The following is a 17502-nucleotide window of genomic DNA, read 5'->3' as shown; positions in this document are numbered from 1 at the left end:
TGGCTTATGTGCTAATGGGCTCCATCAAAGAAATACAGAAGCAATCCCTGCCTCCCAGTTCAGAGTGAATGGGGAAAGATAGCAGTTAGGCATTCACATTGGGCAACACAACACTACTATTAGTTTCTTATTCAAATTTAGTCTTGGTCAGGATTTTTCTCTGTTCTCAAACTCTGCCTCTGGTCTTCAAGGGTCTTTTGGTAATTGAAATGTTCAGCTGAATATTTTACCATGTGGACATTATGACTTTGGTATAGAATAGATGTCATACCAAGACACAAGTATAATATTAAGTTATTTTGATGAGCATTTATTATATATTTTGGAATTGTGCTGCACACTGCTATAATTTACATATTATATACAAGACTGAGTAAAGATACTGAATCCACATACAAAGGCTTTTTAAAGCAGATACCCAGATTTTAATGTGCTCTACATCTTCTGTATCATGACCTGAAATTTACCTGCAAGAAAAGCAGAGTCAGATCACATAATTACTGTTAGAATTATTTCTCCAAGTAATTATTTTCTTGTAATTTTTTTTTCAAACAAATAGTAAGGAACATTTCAATCTTACAGTTTAATTGTAAGCAGTTGAACCATTATTTAAATTTAATGTTTGAATTTTAATTCCACACCGAACAGCTTTTCTCTTTTTTCCTGTAAGTTGATCATATCCCATATCACAGAAATTTTGTCAGCTAAACCTACAATTTGTGCTAAGTCTGTATAAAACTTTTAATTGAGCAGCTTATGTAGTTACAATGGCCTTCACTTAGTAATATTCTTAATGACTCCTATAGAGAAAGATCTTAATTTGTACAAATAACCTTCTGGACACACATCCTTACACATGCGATGCTTCTAAATGTAAATATGACTTTTTAGTTTTGCTTTCCACTCAGTATCATGGAGGCTTATCCTCGGTCAGCGTTTTCCAAATACTGAAGGATTTAGTGGCAAGCCATATCCTGAAGTTCACATGGACTCCTATGGCCCAGCAGCTTCAAACAAATCCCACCGTGAAAAATATAACAGTAATACAGTCGGAGGGGAAAGTTACCAAGTGAGCTAATAATTGAAGACTCCAAGTACTACTTACATGCAGGCATTGATGAAACTTCAGCTGTTACAATACTCTTTATTCCCAGATTTGATAGGCCTCCTCTGATTAATCCACAGGTGAATGCTAAATACTAAGCACAAAGTTACACTTCAAATGAGTGTGAACAGTGAAGCTTGTTGATAAAGATTGAAACTAAGTACTCAAGAACACCACTTCATACTTGGACAACAGCAAACCATGGAGGCTTTGAGAGACCTTGCCAGGTCTCTAATAGAGGAAAGCTCCAATATTTGGTAAGAATGGATTCCTCTCATTAGAGGCAGCATTTTGAGTCACTTTCCATTAAACCCACATCTTAATATCCTCAATAAACCTGAACTTAACATCCTTAAAACAATTATTCCCAAGACTTGGCTGAAATTAGCAACTTGTATTAAAGTCAACAAAGGAGAAACAGTCCAAGACATCATTCCTGCACAGGCCATACCTTAGAATACAAAGGCCTGCAGATATTTAAAATGTGTGTTAGTGAAACGTTTCTTCTGTTCCGCAAACACAAAAAAAAAATTAAAAATCCAAGGACAGTAGCCAATTGGGAAGACTAAGATCAAGAATTAAGAAACCATAAAATAGAACTGAATTTCCCATTTCTAAATCCATCTGAACCAAAGTGCTCTATTACAGGTTCTGCAGATGGACTGGTTTTATTACCATAACTCAGCATCTTACACTCAAAACTATTATTAATTGGTGAAAATCTTTCACATGATCTCAGAAGCTTGTTCTATGTAACAAATGCCATCTTCCAAATGTGTTTTGGGAATTTTAAAAAAGTTTCTGAAAACACATGCTTCCTGAAGAGAAAGAATTTGTGTGACAGTGGCAGGTAGTGGCAGGCAAGCTTTCACCATGAAGTAACTCAAAGATAACAGCACCAAGTTTCACAACAATCGTGACCATTTTTTGCCCTATAAATCAAATCCTGAACTGTTCTAAAACACAATGCCTTTCTAAACAGCACACAGGTTCTGAAGGTCCTTTAGGTGCCCTTTAGAAGAGTTTATATCTATTTAAAGTTATCAATAGATCAAGGTAATTAAAACCAAACTGGTAGACCCCCAGACACACAAAATTGAAGGGTACCTTTGGTGCATGTTCTAAATACTGCTTTCCTGCAGACATTTGTGTCAAGAGACGAAATTTATTGTCTTGAAGGACATAAATACCCTGTTTAAAAAGAAAAAATTGAGGGGTTTAGTTGAATGTGCAGTAATATAAAATCCACATTTTCTGTGAATGAATTTGATTTGTAGATAAAATATATGTGATCTCATGCTGAAAAATAAAATTTTAGATTAAGGAATATGTTATTTAAATTTGAATTGTATTATTTACTTACAAGGAATATAAAAAGAAAATATACTTAATTGTGAGTATACAACAAAACCCCTAGATAATAATATGATCAGTTAATCCTAAAAAATGTTTATGTACATTTCTTCTTGGAAGAGTCCTTCCAGTGATCAGAAAAAATAATTCCATACTAAAAACTTTTTGGTAATATATCAAATGCATACTGATTTTTACATTCAAATCTCAATGTTCATTGGGTTTTGCACATCTCTATTCTTATTCTCAAATTCAGTAGGAATTATTATTCTTTACAGCAGTACAGGCAATAACACCCAACAGAAAATCAAAGTAAGAGTCTGGCGTTTTCTACATACAATTTTGTGCAACAATATGCATCTTGATAAATTAAGTATAAACACAGTATAGCTTTAGCTACACCTGCCATTTTAATTTCCTTGCTACTGACTGTGCTAATTCAGACTTTCATAAGCCTTGAACTTAAATTAAGGCTGTATTTACAATCAAGACCTTAAGCTCAATACTGCAGCTTTTTTGAATTAAACCCCCAGATTTCAAAAGTAATAAATGTCTGTGATTACTTAATAAACAAGTCGCTGAAAAATAAAACCTATTTTATTTGGCACGATCCTTGTACAAATTCTTTTTCCTAATTTGACACAAATGGCCATAAGAAAACCAAGTCATTCAATAGGAAAAAGATTTTCTTCCTCCAGTAAAATGGCTCCTTAAGAACTGTGGCTGTTGATATAGGAAAGCACATGGATACAGCACAATGTCACCTACATGCATATCTGAGAAGTTTCTCCAGTGTTTCTTATACGAGTGTTTTCAATACATTACAACTGTCTCAACTGCTCAAAACTCTTAGCACTCTTCAAAGTAAAAAAACTTCACAGCAGCCACTCTTTTTAAATAGATGCTAAGAGAGTAACATCACTTTTTCACGATTTTTAACTAACATTTTTTAAGAGACAGATTAAAACGTTCTTGTTTAAATGTTAATCGACTGTAGTAATCATTACTGTGCTTTCTGCAACACTGCAACAGTGCATATGAAATTCAAAGCATTTAGTCTATTAAAACAGGGTGGCAATAAAGGCATCCTAGGCAATTCTTAAATTGTATTCTAAATATGAATATTGAAAAACATGCTTTTTAAACAAAACAAATATGGAATATTTTGGGATTCTTATCTGGTAATTAATTTTAGACCAAGAAAAACAAAAAACACACTAGCAACTCAAAACTTTCTAAGTTAAATCTTAATCTACAGCATTAGTACCTGGTGATTAGTCCTTAGGTTATCTATTTGTTTTTTGAATACCGTTGTCCAAAAATCTTTGCAAATGAACTTCATAATGTCTAATTCATCCTTGAACCTGGCAGTGTCTTTTGTAAACCTAAGAGAAAAGTAAGAAATATATCAATAATGATGGTACACATAACCTGACCAATTAAATATAGAAAAAATTTTCAATGGCATTTTAAAATGGTTTTTCTAAATGGTATTTCAAAAACAAAATTTTGAGGTTATTATAGAAATTAATTTTCCAACCATCGTATAGTATCATTCCAGCTTCACTGTGCATTCATCAAGTATTTTAACTTAAGAGCAACACGGTGTTATCTTAGTATCTGCATCATTATAGCAGAATAAATTGTTTTAATTCCATGATTATCAAACATAGTTGACATACAGAAGGGTGGAAAATGCTCCATCAGTTTTATCTTCAACAAGGTATCTAAATAGAAAATAAACAAAATGCTCACACCTATACTACTCCTTAGAAGGAGTCATTCAAATAGGCAAAAGAGCTCTAACAAAGGAACAAGCATGTACAACTTGTTCCCATTTTTCAGAAGGCACCTCTTTCTCTTGCTTATTTCAACTTTCTCTCCCTTTATCCTCCTTGAGGGTCTTTATCTGGCACTAAAGGATGACTTTATTCAACAAAAGCATGACTTGAGAAACTCAAGAGTCTCCGCAGACCTCGGAACGAGGTCGCTGGACTTGCATCGTGGGTCCCCAAAGGGCCCGAGCTGCTCAGTCCCGAGGACTCAGAGCACCTGGTCACAAGAAACAGAGTAACAGCCAAACATAAAATTATGCTTAAGAAGTCAATCAGAAAAAGAATAAAGACACAAAACGCACCAAAAGCGGGAAACAGGCAAAAGTCTACACAAAGTAGAATTAAAGATAACTTTAAGTATTAAAAGTAAGTCTGTACCCTAACTCGGTTTTCACGACGGGAAGCACTAGGAAAACAACCCACTCAAAAACTGTCCCATGATAGGCAAACACAGGTCCCCACAAGAATGAGATACGGAAAGATGAGATGCCAGAACAACTAATGGTGAGAGGAGAGCGCTCCCCGTGCAGCCCAAGCACCAACTTTGCCCGGACAGGTGTGCGTTACCGGCGAGGCGAAAGCCCCGAGAACGAGCAGCGGCAGCCGGGCCCGGCGGGGACTCACCTCTCGATGAGCCCCTGGCCGACGCGGAAGCCCATGCTCTCCAGCTTGGTGGTGCAGCGCCCGTTCTCCTGCAAGACACAAGGCGCCGCGGCCGCAGCGTCAGCCCCGGCCGCTGCCGGAGGGCCCGGGGCGGCCCCGGCCCCACTCACCCCTTCGCCGTGCTCGGCGGCGCGGTACAGCCCCGCCACCATCTCGCTGTGCAGCAGCAAGAACAGCGCCTCGTCCGCCATCACCGGGGCCGCCGCCCCTTCCGGGCGGGCCCGGACACCCGCGGGAGCTCCGGGCCGAGACGGGGCGGCCCAGCAGTGCCGGCCGGGCCGGTTCTCCCCGCCGGGAAAGCGCTGAGAAAAGGGCTGTCGCGTTAAAGCTCTGCAGAGTGCGCGGACTTGGGCGGCGCGGGGAGTCCAGAGTCTGAGTGAGGGCCGGAGCCGGGGACCAAACCCGCCCCTCCTGCGGACCTGCCCCGCCCACCCGACCGCTGGAGCCAGGCGGGGCGCGCGTGTGTCACTGCCTTCAAGACAGCGCCCGTGCCTTCCCCTGCCCGCCGCGGGGAGCCACGGAGCGACGTCGGCTGCAGCCGGGGTAGAGCGCGGTTTAAAGCCCCGCCGCCGCCCCGGGCGCCATGCCAAGCGCGCCGTACGGAGCTGCCCTGCCACGCCGCAGCAGCGGCCCCGGCACGCGTCAGGCCGCCACCCCAGCCTGCGCCAAGTAACGCCCCCGTCTATTGGCCCGCCGGGCACAGCCGCCTGTGGTAGCGCAGCGGTGATTGGCCCTCGCCCGAGTCCCGCGCGTGCCGGCTCCTCGGCCCCATTGACAGTGGGAAAGCAGGATGTGTCCCAGGTGGGTGGGAACAAGCGGCCTCGACGTGGTTTTCTGATTGGACTACAAGGAAATGGCGTTTGAGTTCTTATTAGGTCTGTGTCATGTCACTCCGGCGATGCCGTTCCTTGATTCGTCGAGCTAGCAGGCAGAGGCTTCCGCTAGTTGGGCGGCGGGGATGCCAGTCTGCCCAGGGGCCCTGTGATTGGTGAGCGCTTTTGGCGAGCCACACTGGGGGCGTGCCCTTGCCGCTCGTGCCCGCTGATTGGTGGTTCAGAGGAGGCCGCCGGGGTGCGATTGGCTGCGCGTTCCGGCCCGCGGCCCCCGAAGTAGGCGGGGCCTGTTCCCCCTGTTTCCCAGCGCTGCCTTGCGCGGGGCCCAGCCAGGCCGCGCGGCGGGCAGGATGGCGGTGGCGGTGCGCGCGCTGCAGGAGCAGCTGGAGAAAGCCAAAGAAAGCCTCAAGCACGTGGACGAGAATATCCGCAAGCTCACGGGCCGGGACCCCAATGATGTGAGGTGAGGCGGGGAGCGCCAGGCGCGCCGCTGTCCCGCGAAGGAAGGAGGAAGGGCCGGGCGGAGGGGGGCGCGCGTCGGGCCTGCAGGGCGGGCGGCGCGGAGCCGACCGCGGGCCCCCGCGTCCCTGTGCGCGCCGTGCCCGCTCCGCTGGCGCGGCGATGGGGGAGCTCCGCCCCTGGCGGCGGGACGTGGCCGCCGAGCACAGGACGGAACGGCCGCGGGCCCGTTAGGCCGGGCGGGCAAGAGAACCCCGAGGGCCGGGCGGGCACCACTAACAGCGGCTACCTTCTCTTTCAGGCCCCCTCAAAACAGGCTGTTAGCCCTCACAGGCCCCGGTGGAGGTAGAGGGCGTGGGAGCTTATTGCTAAGGTAAGGAGGCGCAGAACGGACGCTGGGGCTCTATCCATCCTTTCCCTGGCAGTGGTTCGTGCCGTTGTGCTGGGTGTGATGTGTTCCTCGCTTGCCTCCGCTGCTCGCTGCGGTGCTGTTTGAATGAGCACCAGAGCTGCCCTACGGAGCTTTGGGGGTTAAATTTAAAGCGCCTTTTCATTGTGAGTTGACACAAGTTTAAATGGGTGGTTTTCTGCGACTTTCTCAGCTGTTAAACAGAAAAATAAGGGGAAATGTCAAAATGAAGGCAGGTATTGTGTGGTGGCTGGGACCTTATCTTTGAAATCGTTCAAGATCAATCGCTTGGTGATAAAAGAACTGATAGGTACTCCAGGAAGGATTTCAAAATACATGTGGATAAAACGGCATCCTGAAAATTGCTGCAGATAAGATTATTTGAACACAATGGGATGCTTTTTCTATGTCGCTCCTCAGTTAAATAAGTACAGAAATTCAAGGTGAAATTAGATGCTTCACCAGCAATGTGAACACTTCCCTGCAGTATTAACAGTAAATGGTGATAGAGCTGAGTAAAATTTATGTTTAATCATGACCATGAAGCCAAATTATAGTTCAGTTTTGCAGACTTGAGGTGGTCCAGGGATTAAACTAACTTGTTCTAAGACCACTAGTGTTTTCTTTTTAGGCGTGGATTCTCGGATAGTGGAGGAGGACCCCCAGCCAAACAGAGGGATCTTGAAGGTGCATCCAGTAGGTGAGTGCAAAAACTGATGCAGCCAACTTGGTTTTCCAAATGAGAATTCGTAACAATAAACTAAAAACTGGTAATAACTGGGGACTTCCACTGTCTTATTTGAAGATTACTTATTCAAGACTTGTTGGGAATAATTTGGGTGATAGCAAATCACTGTGGTGAAATCTTTTTCGTACCTTCAAGCAACACAAAGATGGTAGCAATAATATCAAGATACAGCAATACAAAGATATTTGGGATGTTCTGGTTTTATTTGGCATGCAATCTGCTGTATTACGTTCTTCTTAGTAGTGACATTTGTTGAAGTGAACACAAATTGAATTACGACTGGGGCCTCCTGTTCAATAACTTGAATACAGGCAATTTGGAAAAGGACTTGGGTTTTGAGCTTTCACATCTGGATGCAAATTCCTCAGATGTGACTAACAATAGTGAGCTTAAGTGTTGTGGGCGCTTAATGTGCAATGGTAGTTCTTGACGAAAGTAAAGCTTGCTTTCGAATTTTTGAGGTAGCAGAAAATGAAGCTGCCTCTCTCCCACAGGGACTTGGTAGGTAACTTATTGAAATAGCATTTTCCATTTAAGAAATTGTACCAACCTTTCCATGTCAATGCCTTTAAATCTGTTTAGTGATCCCTTTATACCAGTAGCCATTTTAGAGGTTCTGGAAAAGCACAAACCTTTAAAAGAATGCATTCCAAATGTATTTTTGGAAGTCTGATATGGTATTTTCAGATTCATCTGGTTTTATTACTCTGCAAGTTGTATTAAAATTTAAACTGTTCTGTTTTACTGATATTCACCAACAGTAGATTGTGTCTGTAAAATGTTACTTACCATTACTTGGAACAGTGGGGAGATTTTTAACAAAGTGTTGGTTGTTCTGACTAGACATGCTTGTATTTTTCTCATGCTGAAAGAGATTCTTTCCTAAATACATGTTCTCATGACCACTGGCTTTCTTCCTCAGGCTGGGTGGAGAACGTCGGACAAGAAGAGAATCACGCCAAGAAAGCGACGCAGAGGATGATGATATTAAAAAGGTAATATATAGTAAATAGAGCTGTGCAAGAAGAAACCTACCTGCAATATGATGAATAAAGTGGTTTGTTTTTCTGTGTTGTAGCCAGCGTTGCCATCTTCTGTTGTTGCTACCTCCAAAGAGCGAACACGTCGAGACCTTATACAAGATCAAAATATGGATGAGAAAGGAAAACAAAGGTATGCAGAAATCTCTTTTACACTAACAAGATATTTTTGAGTCCTACCATGGAAGTAGCTTTATATTTAAAAGGTATTGTACACAACCTGTTCTGTATCAAAGATTATGTTGAAGAGCTACCATTATGGAATAAAATTTAATTTGAAAAGCATTCTCTGAAAATAATTCACAAGCAGCAACATGTGCATTGTTCATATAACTGCCACGGATTCTACTTTTCAGGCCACCTACAGGAACAGGTTTGCTAATGCTGTTTTAATGTTGTTTTAGTAAGACAGATATCTGTAGCTTCATTGGTTGCTTAATGTCTTGGATTATTACAGCTGTCTTGGCTCATCATTTATTTTGTTGGTTAAAGGAGGGTTTTGGGTATGGTTCCTCACTCCATCTGCCTCATCTCTTAAATTAAGTAGTTTCATCATGTTTCTTTTCTTGTACTACTTTGACTTCTTATTGTGTGTCCAGTCCTTCATTTTGCCTGCTGCTTTTTAGATTCCTCCTATGTGTATCTCCTTTCCCCTGTATTTTCTTTTTCTCAGGGCTATAAAAACTCTCAACTGAAATGCAGTTCTATTGGTAAGAGGTGTAAGAAAATCAAATTTGCAACTGTTCAACCTCTTGAGAGTGCACTTCAGACTGCAAGTCACCTGGTCCAATAATAATTATACCTCAAATAAACAGAAGATTTAGAACTGGAATAAGGAACTAAGGCTTCTCTGATAAGTCCCCACAGATCAACTGGCACAAGAAAACTGGCACTTTGTTTGCTTCTTTTAGTTATAACTTAATGTCTGCTTTTGCTTCTATTACTAGGTTCTAATTGCTTCCCTCACAGGGAGACTTCCAAGATTTTTACTGAACTTCCTAGAGCTTCAGGCACTAAAAACTTGTTCCCTTAGAATTGTAGTTTTACTGCTTTTCCGTTCAGTAGTCTCTAGGGAGATGAAAACCAGTATTAGTCTCTATGAATTCTGGTGGAAGAAAGACAACATCCACTGAACTCCTGATTTTGCTCAGTGTCTTCTGGGATGTCATTCATAATCAAATGCACTTTCAGTGATCTCTGGCTTTCAATTTTTTATCTGTTCTTCCTTCTACTATTTAATACACTTTTACCTTTCTATGTGAGGTTTGTGCCACTATAATAGAATGGTACTTAAGGAAGACAGTAGAATTTCTTTTCTCGCTTAATCAGGTAAAGGTTCAGGCAAGACTTAATTTGGCATTGAATGAAAAGAAATTGAAGGTGAAAGTCAAGAAACTAGTTCTTGCTCAGAGGAAGGGAATTTGTTGAAGAATTTTACTTATTTTTCTCAAAATAACACCTAATTAGATGAATGCACTTCTGGTTTCATCCCATAGTGCAGTGTCTTATTGTTGGTCAACTGTAAAAATAAGCTTTCACTCCCCTGTGGCTCCATTTCTCCTTAAAAGTCTTAAGCAGATTGTGGAGAAGGGAGTGTATGCTTTTTAGAAAATCCTATTTGCTCCCTTCTTGATAGCTCACATTGTATTTACTTAATTGTTTTTTCTTTGGTACTCTCTGCTTGAAGATTTTTTAAAATATTTCCTTAGCATTACTATTTTCAAATTAAAAATGTGCAGGCTTCCAGTCTTGCCAGTGCTAGCTGTTCTGTGTTACAGGTCAGAACTGTGTCTTACTCGTAAGCAAAATGATATGTCACTGTAAATTATATCCTGGACTGTTGGCACAGTCAGTATGTCATCTATTGCTGATGGCCTTGGGTACTACTGAGTCTTTAAAAATAAGTGTCTTTGAGGTGGAAGGTTTCTCTGATTAATTTTACAAATAAAAATCTTAGTACTTGAACTGAATCTCGATTTTCTTTCTGTTGTGTTTTTTTTTTCAGGAATCGACGTATATTTGGCTTGTTGATGGGCACTCTTCAAAAATTTAAACAGGAGTCAACAGTTGCTATTGCTACTGAGAGGGTACTTACTTTAAATTCTATCAGATTGTAATAAAACAAAATCATGTGGTTAAGTTATTTCAAATAAGAATGAAAGTTCTCTACAGTGTAGGTTGCCGGTGCAGCAAATTGGGGAGAGTGCATGTAGGGTGTTTTAATACAAGGGAATGAGGGTGGGAAGCAGGAAAGGAGTTCTTACTATGACTTTGTAACCCTATTTGTGACATTTGTGGAAACAAAAAGGCAGTGTTAGATGGAATTTAACCAGGTAACTATTTAAAAGATCATAGACTATTTCTGGAAATAATAGGTATTGTTGAAGCAGTGCCTACCCTGGTGCGTTCCAGATGTTTAAATTATACCCAAGTATACAGAAATCTATGCTTGGTTATGTTATCTGTCTAAAAATCTTTCCTGTTCCGGTACAGATAACCAGAATTTCTGATTTTAGTAAATACATGTGTGATTGTACTGAAGCAAAGGCTTCGCATAGCTTAGTGATTACTTAAGAAAACTTGTATTTGGGATGGTGGTAACTTTATTCCTAGTATGCCCTTCTAATTTGTGAAGGCTATGGTATTTGTTTACTGTCGCACTAAATGGGTCATTCCGAAAACAGTGTTTGAAAATTCGAATTTCAGTATTCCAGTTGAAGCAAATAGAAAGATTTAAACTTAAAACGTTTTCTGTATAGTGTCAGCAGAGTTGACTCACAGTGCTGGTATTGATTACTTTCAGATTCAGTATTTGGGTGGTTTACCTAAGTTGTCATGTGGCACATAAGACCAAAGTCCACTTTTTCCTGCTTGCATTAGAACAAAAAACTGTTTATCAAGATGATCTAGAAACATGGAGTCCCTGTCTAATTTATAGCAGTATTTGTTTGCAAAAGAAACTTTGAGGAGTTACTTACTGCTCCTTGCAAAATTTTTCTGAGAATCCATATGGGGATCTTTTTTTGTTCATACATATACACTTGCTATGAATCAAAGCTGAGGCCTGAGGAGTTGTATGTCACAGCTATTTTGTTGTCCATGCAGTAAATTCTTTTTTTTTTTTTTTTTTGACAATTACTGTATGATCTGAGCACATGGCAGTCTAGGGCATATAAACAGCATTCCTGGATGGTAGTAATATATATAATTAGCAATTAATATACTGGAAGTGTTCACAATCTAATTTTTGGTTGGTCACAAACACTAGTCTGCAGTCCCATATTTATCTCTAGAGGAATTGGCTTTACTCTCTCCCAAGTGGGAAATTTACCTGATTTCCCTGATACCTCAAATACATTCCTTTTATTTTTCTGCCATTGGGGAAAAAAACCCAACTTGTTGAAGCTTATATTGAAAATTTTAAGTCCAAACTGAAAGATTGTAAAGCACACAGAAATTCACAGGGTGCCATAACTATATAGTTAAACCAACAAAAAATAAGTTGCCAGTAAGCAGTGATGCTCTTTTCTTCCATTAGCTGTAGTTTAGGATGTATTTCCTAATATGTTTATAGGAATGCCTTTAGTGGTGTAAATAATTGAAAAATTTTAAGTGGATCAAACTAGAACCCTTTCTCTTGATGGAGAAAAAAAATAAGATGGTATTTCATTTATTTTAGCAAAAGAGACGACAAGAAATTGAACAAAAACTTGAAGTGCAGGCAGAGGAAGAGAGAAAGCAAGTTGAAAATGAGAGGCGAGAACTGTTTGAAGAAAGACGTGCTAAACAGACAGAGCTGCGGTTATTGGAGCAAAAGGTTGAGCTTGCTCAGTTGGTGAGTTTTTGTTTTGTGCTTGGTCTTTCTCTTGTTTAAACTATTCTTGTATATCTCAGGGTTATTTTCTTTTATTTCTCAGCAAGAAGAATGGAATGAACATAATGCTAAGATAATTAAATACATCAGAACAAAGACAAAACCTCATTTATTCTACATACCTGGCAGAATGTGTCCTGCTACACAGAAGCTGATGGAAGAGTCACAGAAAAAGATGAATGGTAAGTGGTCTTTGTGATGCAAAGGTCCTTGTTCTTGCCTCCCTTTATTTGCCATACAAGTTTCTTTTAAGTCTCTGTTTAAGTACATGAATTTCATGCTTAGGACAAACTATATTCTTACACGGGTGTTTATCATAAGTGGACATTATTCTTTCAGTGACTTATTTTTATATTGAATGGGACTTGATTCTCTTACAAGAAGTCAAAAGATGCGTATGCATAATTCCAGAGGTATGTATTTAAAGCAATCCTTTATATTAGCTTTAGTATCCAGATGTATCAAAGTGAAACAACTTCGTTTTTGAAAAAGCAGATTCCATGAAGACCCAAAGAACTGCAGGTGTTTACAAAGCATTTGAGAAGTATTTTCTTAAACATAGCATTAAAACTTTATGATGATTTTTTTTTATCTCAATGTGTGTTTATTTCTGTTTCACAGGATGACTATATTTTTCTTTTGGAAAACAATTTAAAATGCTCCGATTGATGGTAGTCTTCCTGTTCCTATTTTATTAAACTAAGAATATATTGGTTTGCTTTTTTTCTTAGGAGCTTTTTTTCATTTTGTGGGGTTGGGGGATAAGAGAAGGCAGCTCACCTGTCTGGGTATCCTACAGTAATTAAGCTTTCTTAATACCTAGATGGCTTTTTGCTTTTTTTAACTGTCTTTTGCATACCTTAGGAAGTATAACTTTAACAGATAAATACCAGAAAATTAAAGTATTATTTTGATATACTGTTGGTTAGTTTGACAGTCATAAAGTTTTTGTTAGCTTAGATTTAGGGCTTTACTATTCTAATACTCAGCTGAGCTTACTCTCCCTTTTGCTTTGTTTTGTTAAGGTAACTAGCAGTCTTTTTCATTATGCATTAATCGCTTGCTACTTCAGAATGAACAAGGTTGCAGAATTTATAAGTTGAACAATTTGATAACTTACTAGCTCATAGTTAAAGGGTAAACAGACTTCAGTGTCTGTAGATTATCTTAACTATTATTTATGCATTTATTCCCTAGCGCTCTTTGAAAGCAGGAGAAATGAATTTGCAGAGCAGATTAACAAAATGGAGGCCAGGCCCAGAAGACAATCTATGAAGGAAAAAGAACGTCAGGAGGTGCAGAATGAAGAAAAGAAGGAAGAACAGAACAAGGAGCAGGAAGAGGGTAAGGTGGCTCAGCAGGTGGAAGAGATGGAGACAGGTAATCAGCACAATGATGTAGAAATGGAGGAGGTAGGGGAGGAAAAGGGAAAAATAGGTTCAGGTTCAGGGCATAGCGATGCAGAAAAAGAACAGGAAGAGGATGAGCAGAAACATGACATGGAGATGAAAGTAGAAGAGCCTACTGAGGTGAGGGAGAATGACCAGCAACAGGATGGTCAGCATGAGGAGGTCACAGTTATAAAAGAGGAAAGTGAAAACATTCAGCCAGTGGATAATGAGCAGGATGTGGCTGAAATGAATGAGGCAGATAGTGTAGAACATGTAGAAAATGAAAATAGCAAAGAAACAGAACCAGAAACAGAGTGTGATGCTCAGTCAGAAAAAGTGTGTAATATGCCTTCTCCCAAGAAGGAGAAAGGTATCAAAACAGAAAATAAAGCTGAACTTGAAGAAACACAGGAGAAAACACCTGAAGCTCAGACAGAATCTGTAGCTGAGGCTCTGTCTCAGCCACAGTCTGTGCCACTAGCACAGTCACCTCAGTTGTCTCAGTCCACTCAGGATACAGAGCTCCAGACAGACAAGGATGAAAATCCTGTGGTGTCTGTAAAGGTGGTTGAAGCCCAGGCAGAGCAGAATCAGACACCAAGTGCAGAAAGTAAGAGTAAGACTAGGAGTAGAAGCAGGGGTAGGGCAGGGAACAAAACTGGTCATAACCGTAGCAGCAGCAGTAGTAGCAGTAGCACTTCAAGCAGTACTACCAGTGCGAGTAGCTCCAGTACTGGCAGCAGTACCAGTCGGAGCAGTTCCACCAGCAGCAGCACTACAAGTGGGAGTACAAGCAGGGACAGCAGCAGCAGTAGCTCTACCAGCAGTGAAAGTAGAAGTCGAAGCCGAGGCAGAGGGCATAACAGAGATAGAAAACGCAGAAGGAGCACAGACAGGAAGCGAAGGGATGCTTCGGGGGTAGATAGAAGTCACAAGTCCTCAAAAGGTGGTGGCAGTAGAGATACCAAAAGCTCAAAGGATAAAAGTTCGAGGTCTGACAGAAAGAGATCTATATCAGAAAGTAGTCGGTCAGGCAAGAGAACTTCACGGAGTGAAAGAGACCGTAAATCAGACAGGAAAGACAAAAGGCGTTAACAGAAGAGACCAAGCTTCCTTAGCCTAATCTTTGCAGCAGAAGATTATATGAGTGAAAGGATTCCTTGTAAGGAGGAAGAGAAGGCTGCCTTAAGAGTTGCATGCTGTAAAAAAATCTTTTGGAAAAATGCAGACTGTTTACCAGGCATTCTTGTACTTTTTACATAATTTTGTAAAAGGTTACTTACCAAAATTATGTGAAGTTCCTGAAAATGTAAAAATAAAAGATTAACACTCCTTTGCATCTTTTTTTAAAATATCCTGTACTCATTAAGATCCTCTGTATATTTTAATAGGTAAACCTTTAAAGTAGATGTGATCATTTCTTCTGTATCATACACTTTTTTTTGTAGAAATAAATGTGCATTTTAAATAAATTGTTTGAGATGTCCTGTTGAAAATTAAATTCCCCTTTTTAGATTATATGTAGGAAGGCCATATTGCAGGAAATACAGAATTTTGCCTTTCCCCCCTATTCCTTGCAAGAATGGGAATTTTGAGACCTAGTAAAGCAAATAATCTCTCCAGTGCTGGGTAGGAAGGCAAAGTAATTATTTGAATCTATACTTTTTGTTTTCCTCTGTAACTGCAAGCTCTTAGTCAATTCTGTCTGTCCTCCAGTTTTATAAAAATTTCCTGCCCATAGGCAAGCAGTGATTAGATGGGAATGTTTATACTGGCCAAGGTAGCTCAAGTCAGTCTGGAAAACCACTCTTACCTGCTTTCTGCAGGTGCTTTGGTAGTATTTACATCAATGTTCTAGATATAGTTAATCTGTTCAATGATGATCCTTGTTTTGGTGGCCAGTGGAAGCAAGACTTCAGTTTGCTTCTCAACCAGGATTCTTTTTGTTTTAGCTACAGACTCATTTTTGATCCCTTCATACCACTAGGAAATAATTACATTGCAGTGTTGGAGTTACCTGGGACTACCTAATACTAATGTTGTGTGCGTGCAAGAATGCTTTCTGAATGTATTTAATGAAACTTAAGGTGGTAATAGTGTTATCTATGAAGGTGAATACTGTTTTTATATAATTTTGTATGGAAAACAATAACATCCGTTGCTTTGTTCTGTACATGTGCAAATAAATGTGGCTTTGTAGACTACTTATTCTCTCAATGCCTATGGTCTTTTCTATTAACAAGTGTATTACCTTAGTCTTTTACATTTATAATATGAATTGTAATTGCAGGTGGCTGTACCTTACAAGCTCTGTATCCAAAGTATTCCTAAAGGCTTTAATTGTCTGTTAACTGAGTATGAAATTGTAGTGCTAAAGTCCAAGCTGTCTTGACAGGAAGAGAACTGTTATCTGATATGCCAAATCACAGACCAGGAAATCCTAGAAAGGTTTCAGTATGGAAGGACACATAAGCTTGATTTAGTGTATGAAATGCCATATACACCCCATTTTTCTGGAAGGTAGTTGCCAGTTCTAGCTTGGTATGTGTCAGTTTTTGTCTGAACTCAAGAGTAGTGACAGATTTATGTGTTCTGAAATACTGACTTCAAGAAGTGTGTCTAGTAAAGGATGGAGTGCAGCACAAGTAGGCAGTAGGAAAAAACAGGTTTTCCCTTTATCAAGGAGTACAGTCCATTTGCTACTTCAGTATCCTATCTGCCTCTGCCTCTACAACAGAGTAATTGTTGTTTTTGTCAGTAGTTTCCAACAATGTTCCCTTCAGGGAATGTTGTGGTTTAATGTGCTGTCTTTTTTGAAGGACAAACAAAAGTTCAAATGCCTTATTGAAGATGTTAAAAAATGTTCCACCAAAAAAAACTCAATACTGAATAACTGAGTAAATGTTACTGGTCTACATGTTTTGACTAATTTCATGTTTCAAATTACCTCTGAAAGTCAGTTTAGTTTTTTCAATTAATTACACTTATTTTGTAATGTTGAATAATTTTAACATTTCTTATTTTGAGCTTGGTGTGTTTCACTGCTGTAGTGTATTTACAGGCTGATACTGGAGTCAGCATGCAAATCTGCCCAGTTTCAGAGCAACATAAAAACAGGCTTTATGAAAACAACAGGATGGTAGGTCAGTGGTGGAACTAAGGACTGGATTGATGAGATTTTTCAGGTTATATTCACAGCAGTAATGTATTTTTGACTGTGAAAATATAGGAGCTTTGTTGCTGCGTACAAAGCTGCTGATGTAATTGATAGTTTAATGTTAGTTAGAAGAAACTTAATGCCATTGTTAAGCAGTGCCATTAATTGTTAGCATTCCTATATCTAAGCAGCTCAGTGTAACATGAATGTCAGTATGTAATAACTGTGAAGTTTTCTAAAAGCTAAATATTCCGATCAATATTCCACTACAAAAATAGTGTAAGGTGGTACAGTACTGTTAGCACCTTAAAGCAGTAGTATTTCTAGTAATTGTTACATTTTCCTTCAAGGTCCCTGCTCTTATTCTGAAACAGTATCAGAGATGTGGATAGGAATGAAACCATGAAAATAGCTGACAACTTCAAGACTAAGTTAAATGGAACACTTTGTATTTTCTGAGGTTTTAGTGCAGATAGCACAGGGGTAGGAAATGGTTGAAACATTTTCTTACCCCTTCCGCACAATGGTGAGTGGAGATGGAAGAAAAAAATGCCTTGTTCTCTTTTCACTCAATGGGACAAAGAAACAATAGTTTTTCCATTTTTCTAAGAATGAAGTAGAGATGCTTTATGTGA

General features: G+C 39.9%; 2 protein-coding genes across 3 annotated transcripts; one reads left to right on the top strand and one right to left on the bottom strand.

Moving 5' to 3' along the window:
* Positions 1-284: 284 nt before the first annotated feature.
* TRAPPC6B (trafficking protein particle complex subunit 6B) lies at positions 285-5774 on the bottom strand. 2 transcript variants are annotated; one of them, XM_033063321.2, is made up of 6 exons: positions 5067-5770; positions 4918-4985; positions 3726-3843; positions 2213-2296; positions 1106-1199; positions 285-467 (listed from the first exon to the last, which is right to left on the bottom strand). In XM_033063321.2, the coding sequence occupies exons 1-6, from the start codon at positions 5145-5147 to the stop codon at positions 436-438; spliced, it is 477 nt and encodes a 158-aa protein (XP_032919212.1). In that variant the 5' UTR covers positions 5148-5770; the 3' UTR covers positions 285-435. The 2 variants fall into 2 exon arrangements, with proteins under 2 accessions (XP_032919212.1, XP_032919211.1); XM_033063320.2 differs by having other exon boundaries at positions 4918-5774.
* A 309-nt stretch (positions 5775-6083) lies between these two features.
* Positions 6084-15914, top strand: PNN (pinin, desmosome associated protein). The gene is made up of 9 exons (XM_033063317.1): positions 6084-6252; positions 6550-6621; positions 7289-7357; positions 8328-8400; positions 8484-8578; positions 10451-10532; positions 12125-12280; positions 12363-12501; positions 13517-15914. Exons 1-9 carry the CDS (start codon positions 6140-6142, stop codon positions 14803-14805), a joined length of 2088 nt encoding a protein of 695 aa, XP_032919208.1. The 5' UTR covers positions 6084-6139; the 3' UTR covers positions 14806-15914.
* The last annotated feature ends 1588 nt before the right edge of the window (positions 15915-17502 follow it).

The sequence above is a fragment of the Catharus ustulatus genome, chromosome 6 (genome assembly GCF_009819885.2).
Source record: "Catharus ustulatus isolate bCatUst1 chromosome 6, bCatUst1.pri.v2, whole genome shotgun sequence".
NCBI classification, from domain to species: domain Eukaryota; kingdom Metazoa; phylum Chordata; class Aves; order Passeriformes; family Turdidae; genus Catharus; species Catharus ustulatus.
This window is presented reverse-complemented; position numbering and strand designations above follow the sequence as displayed.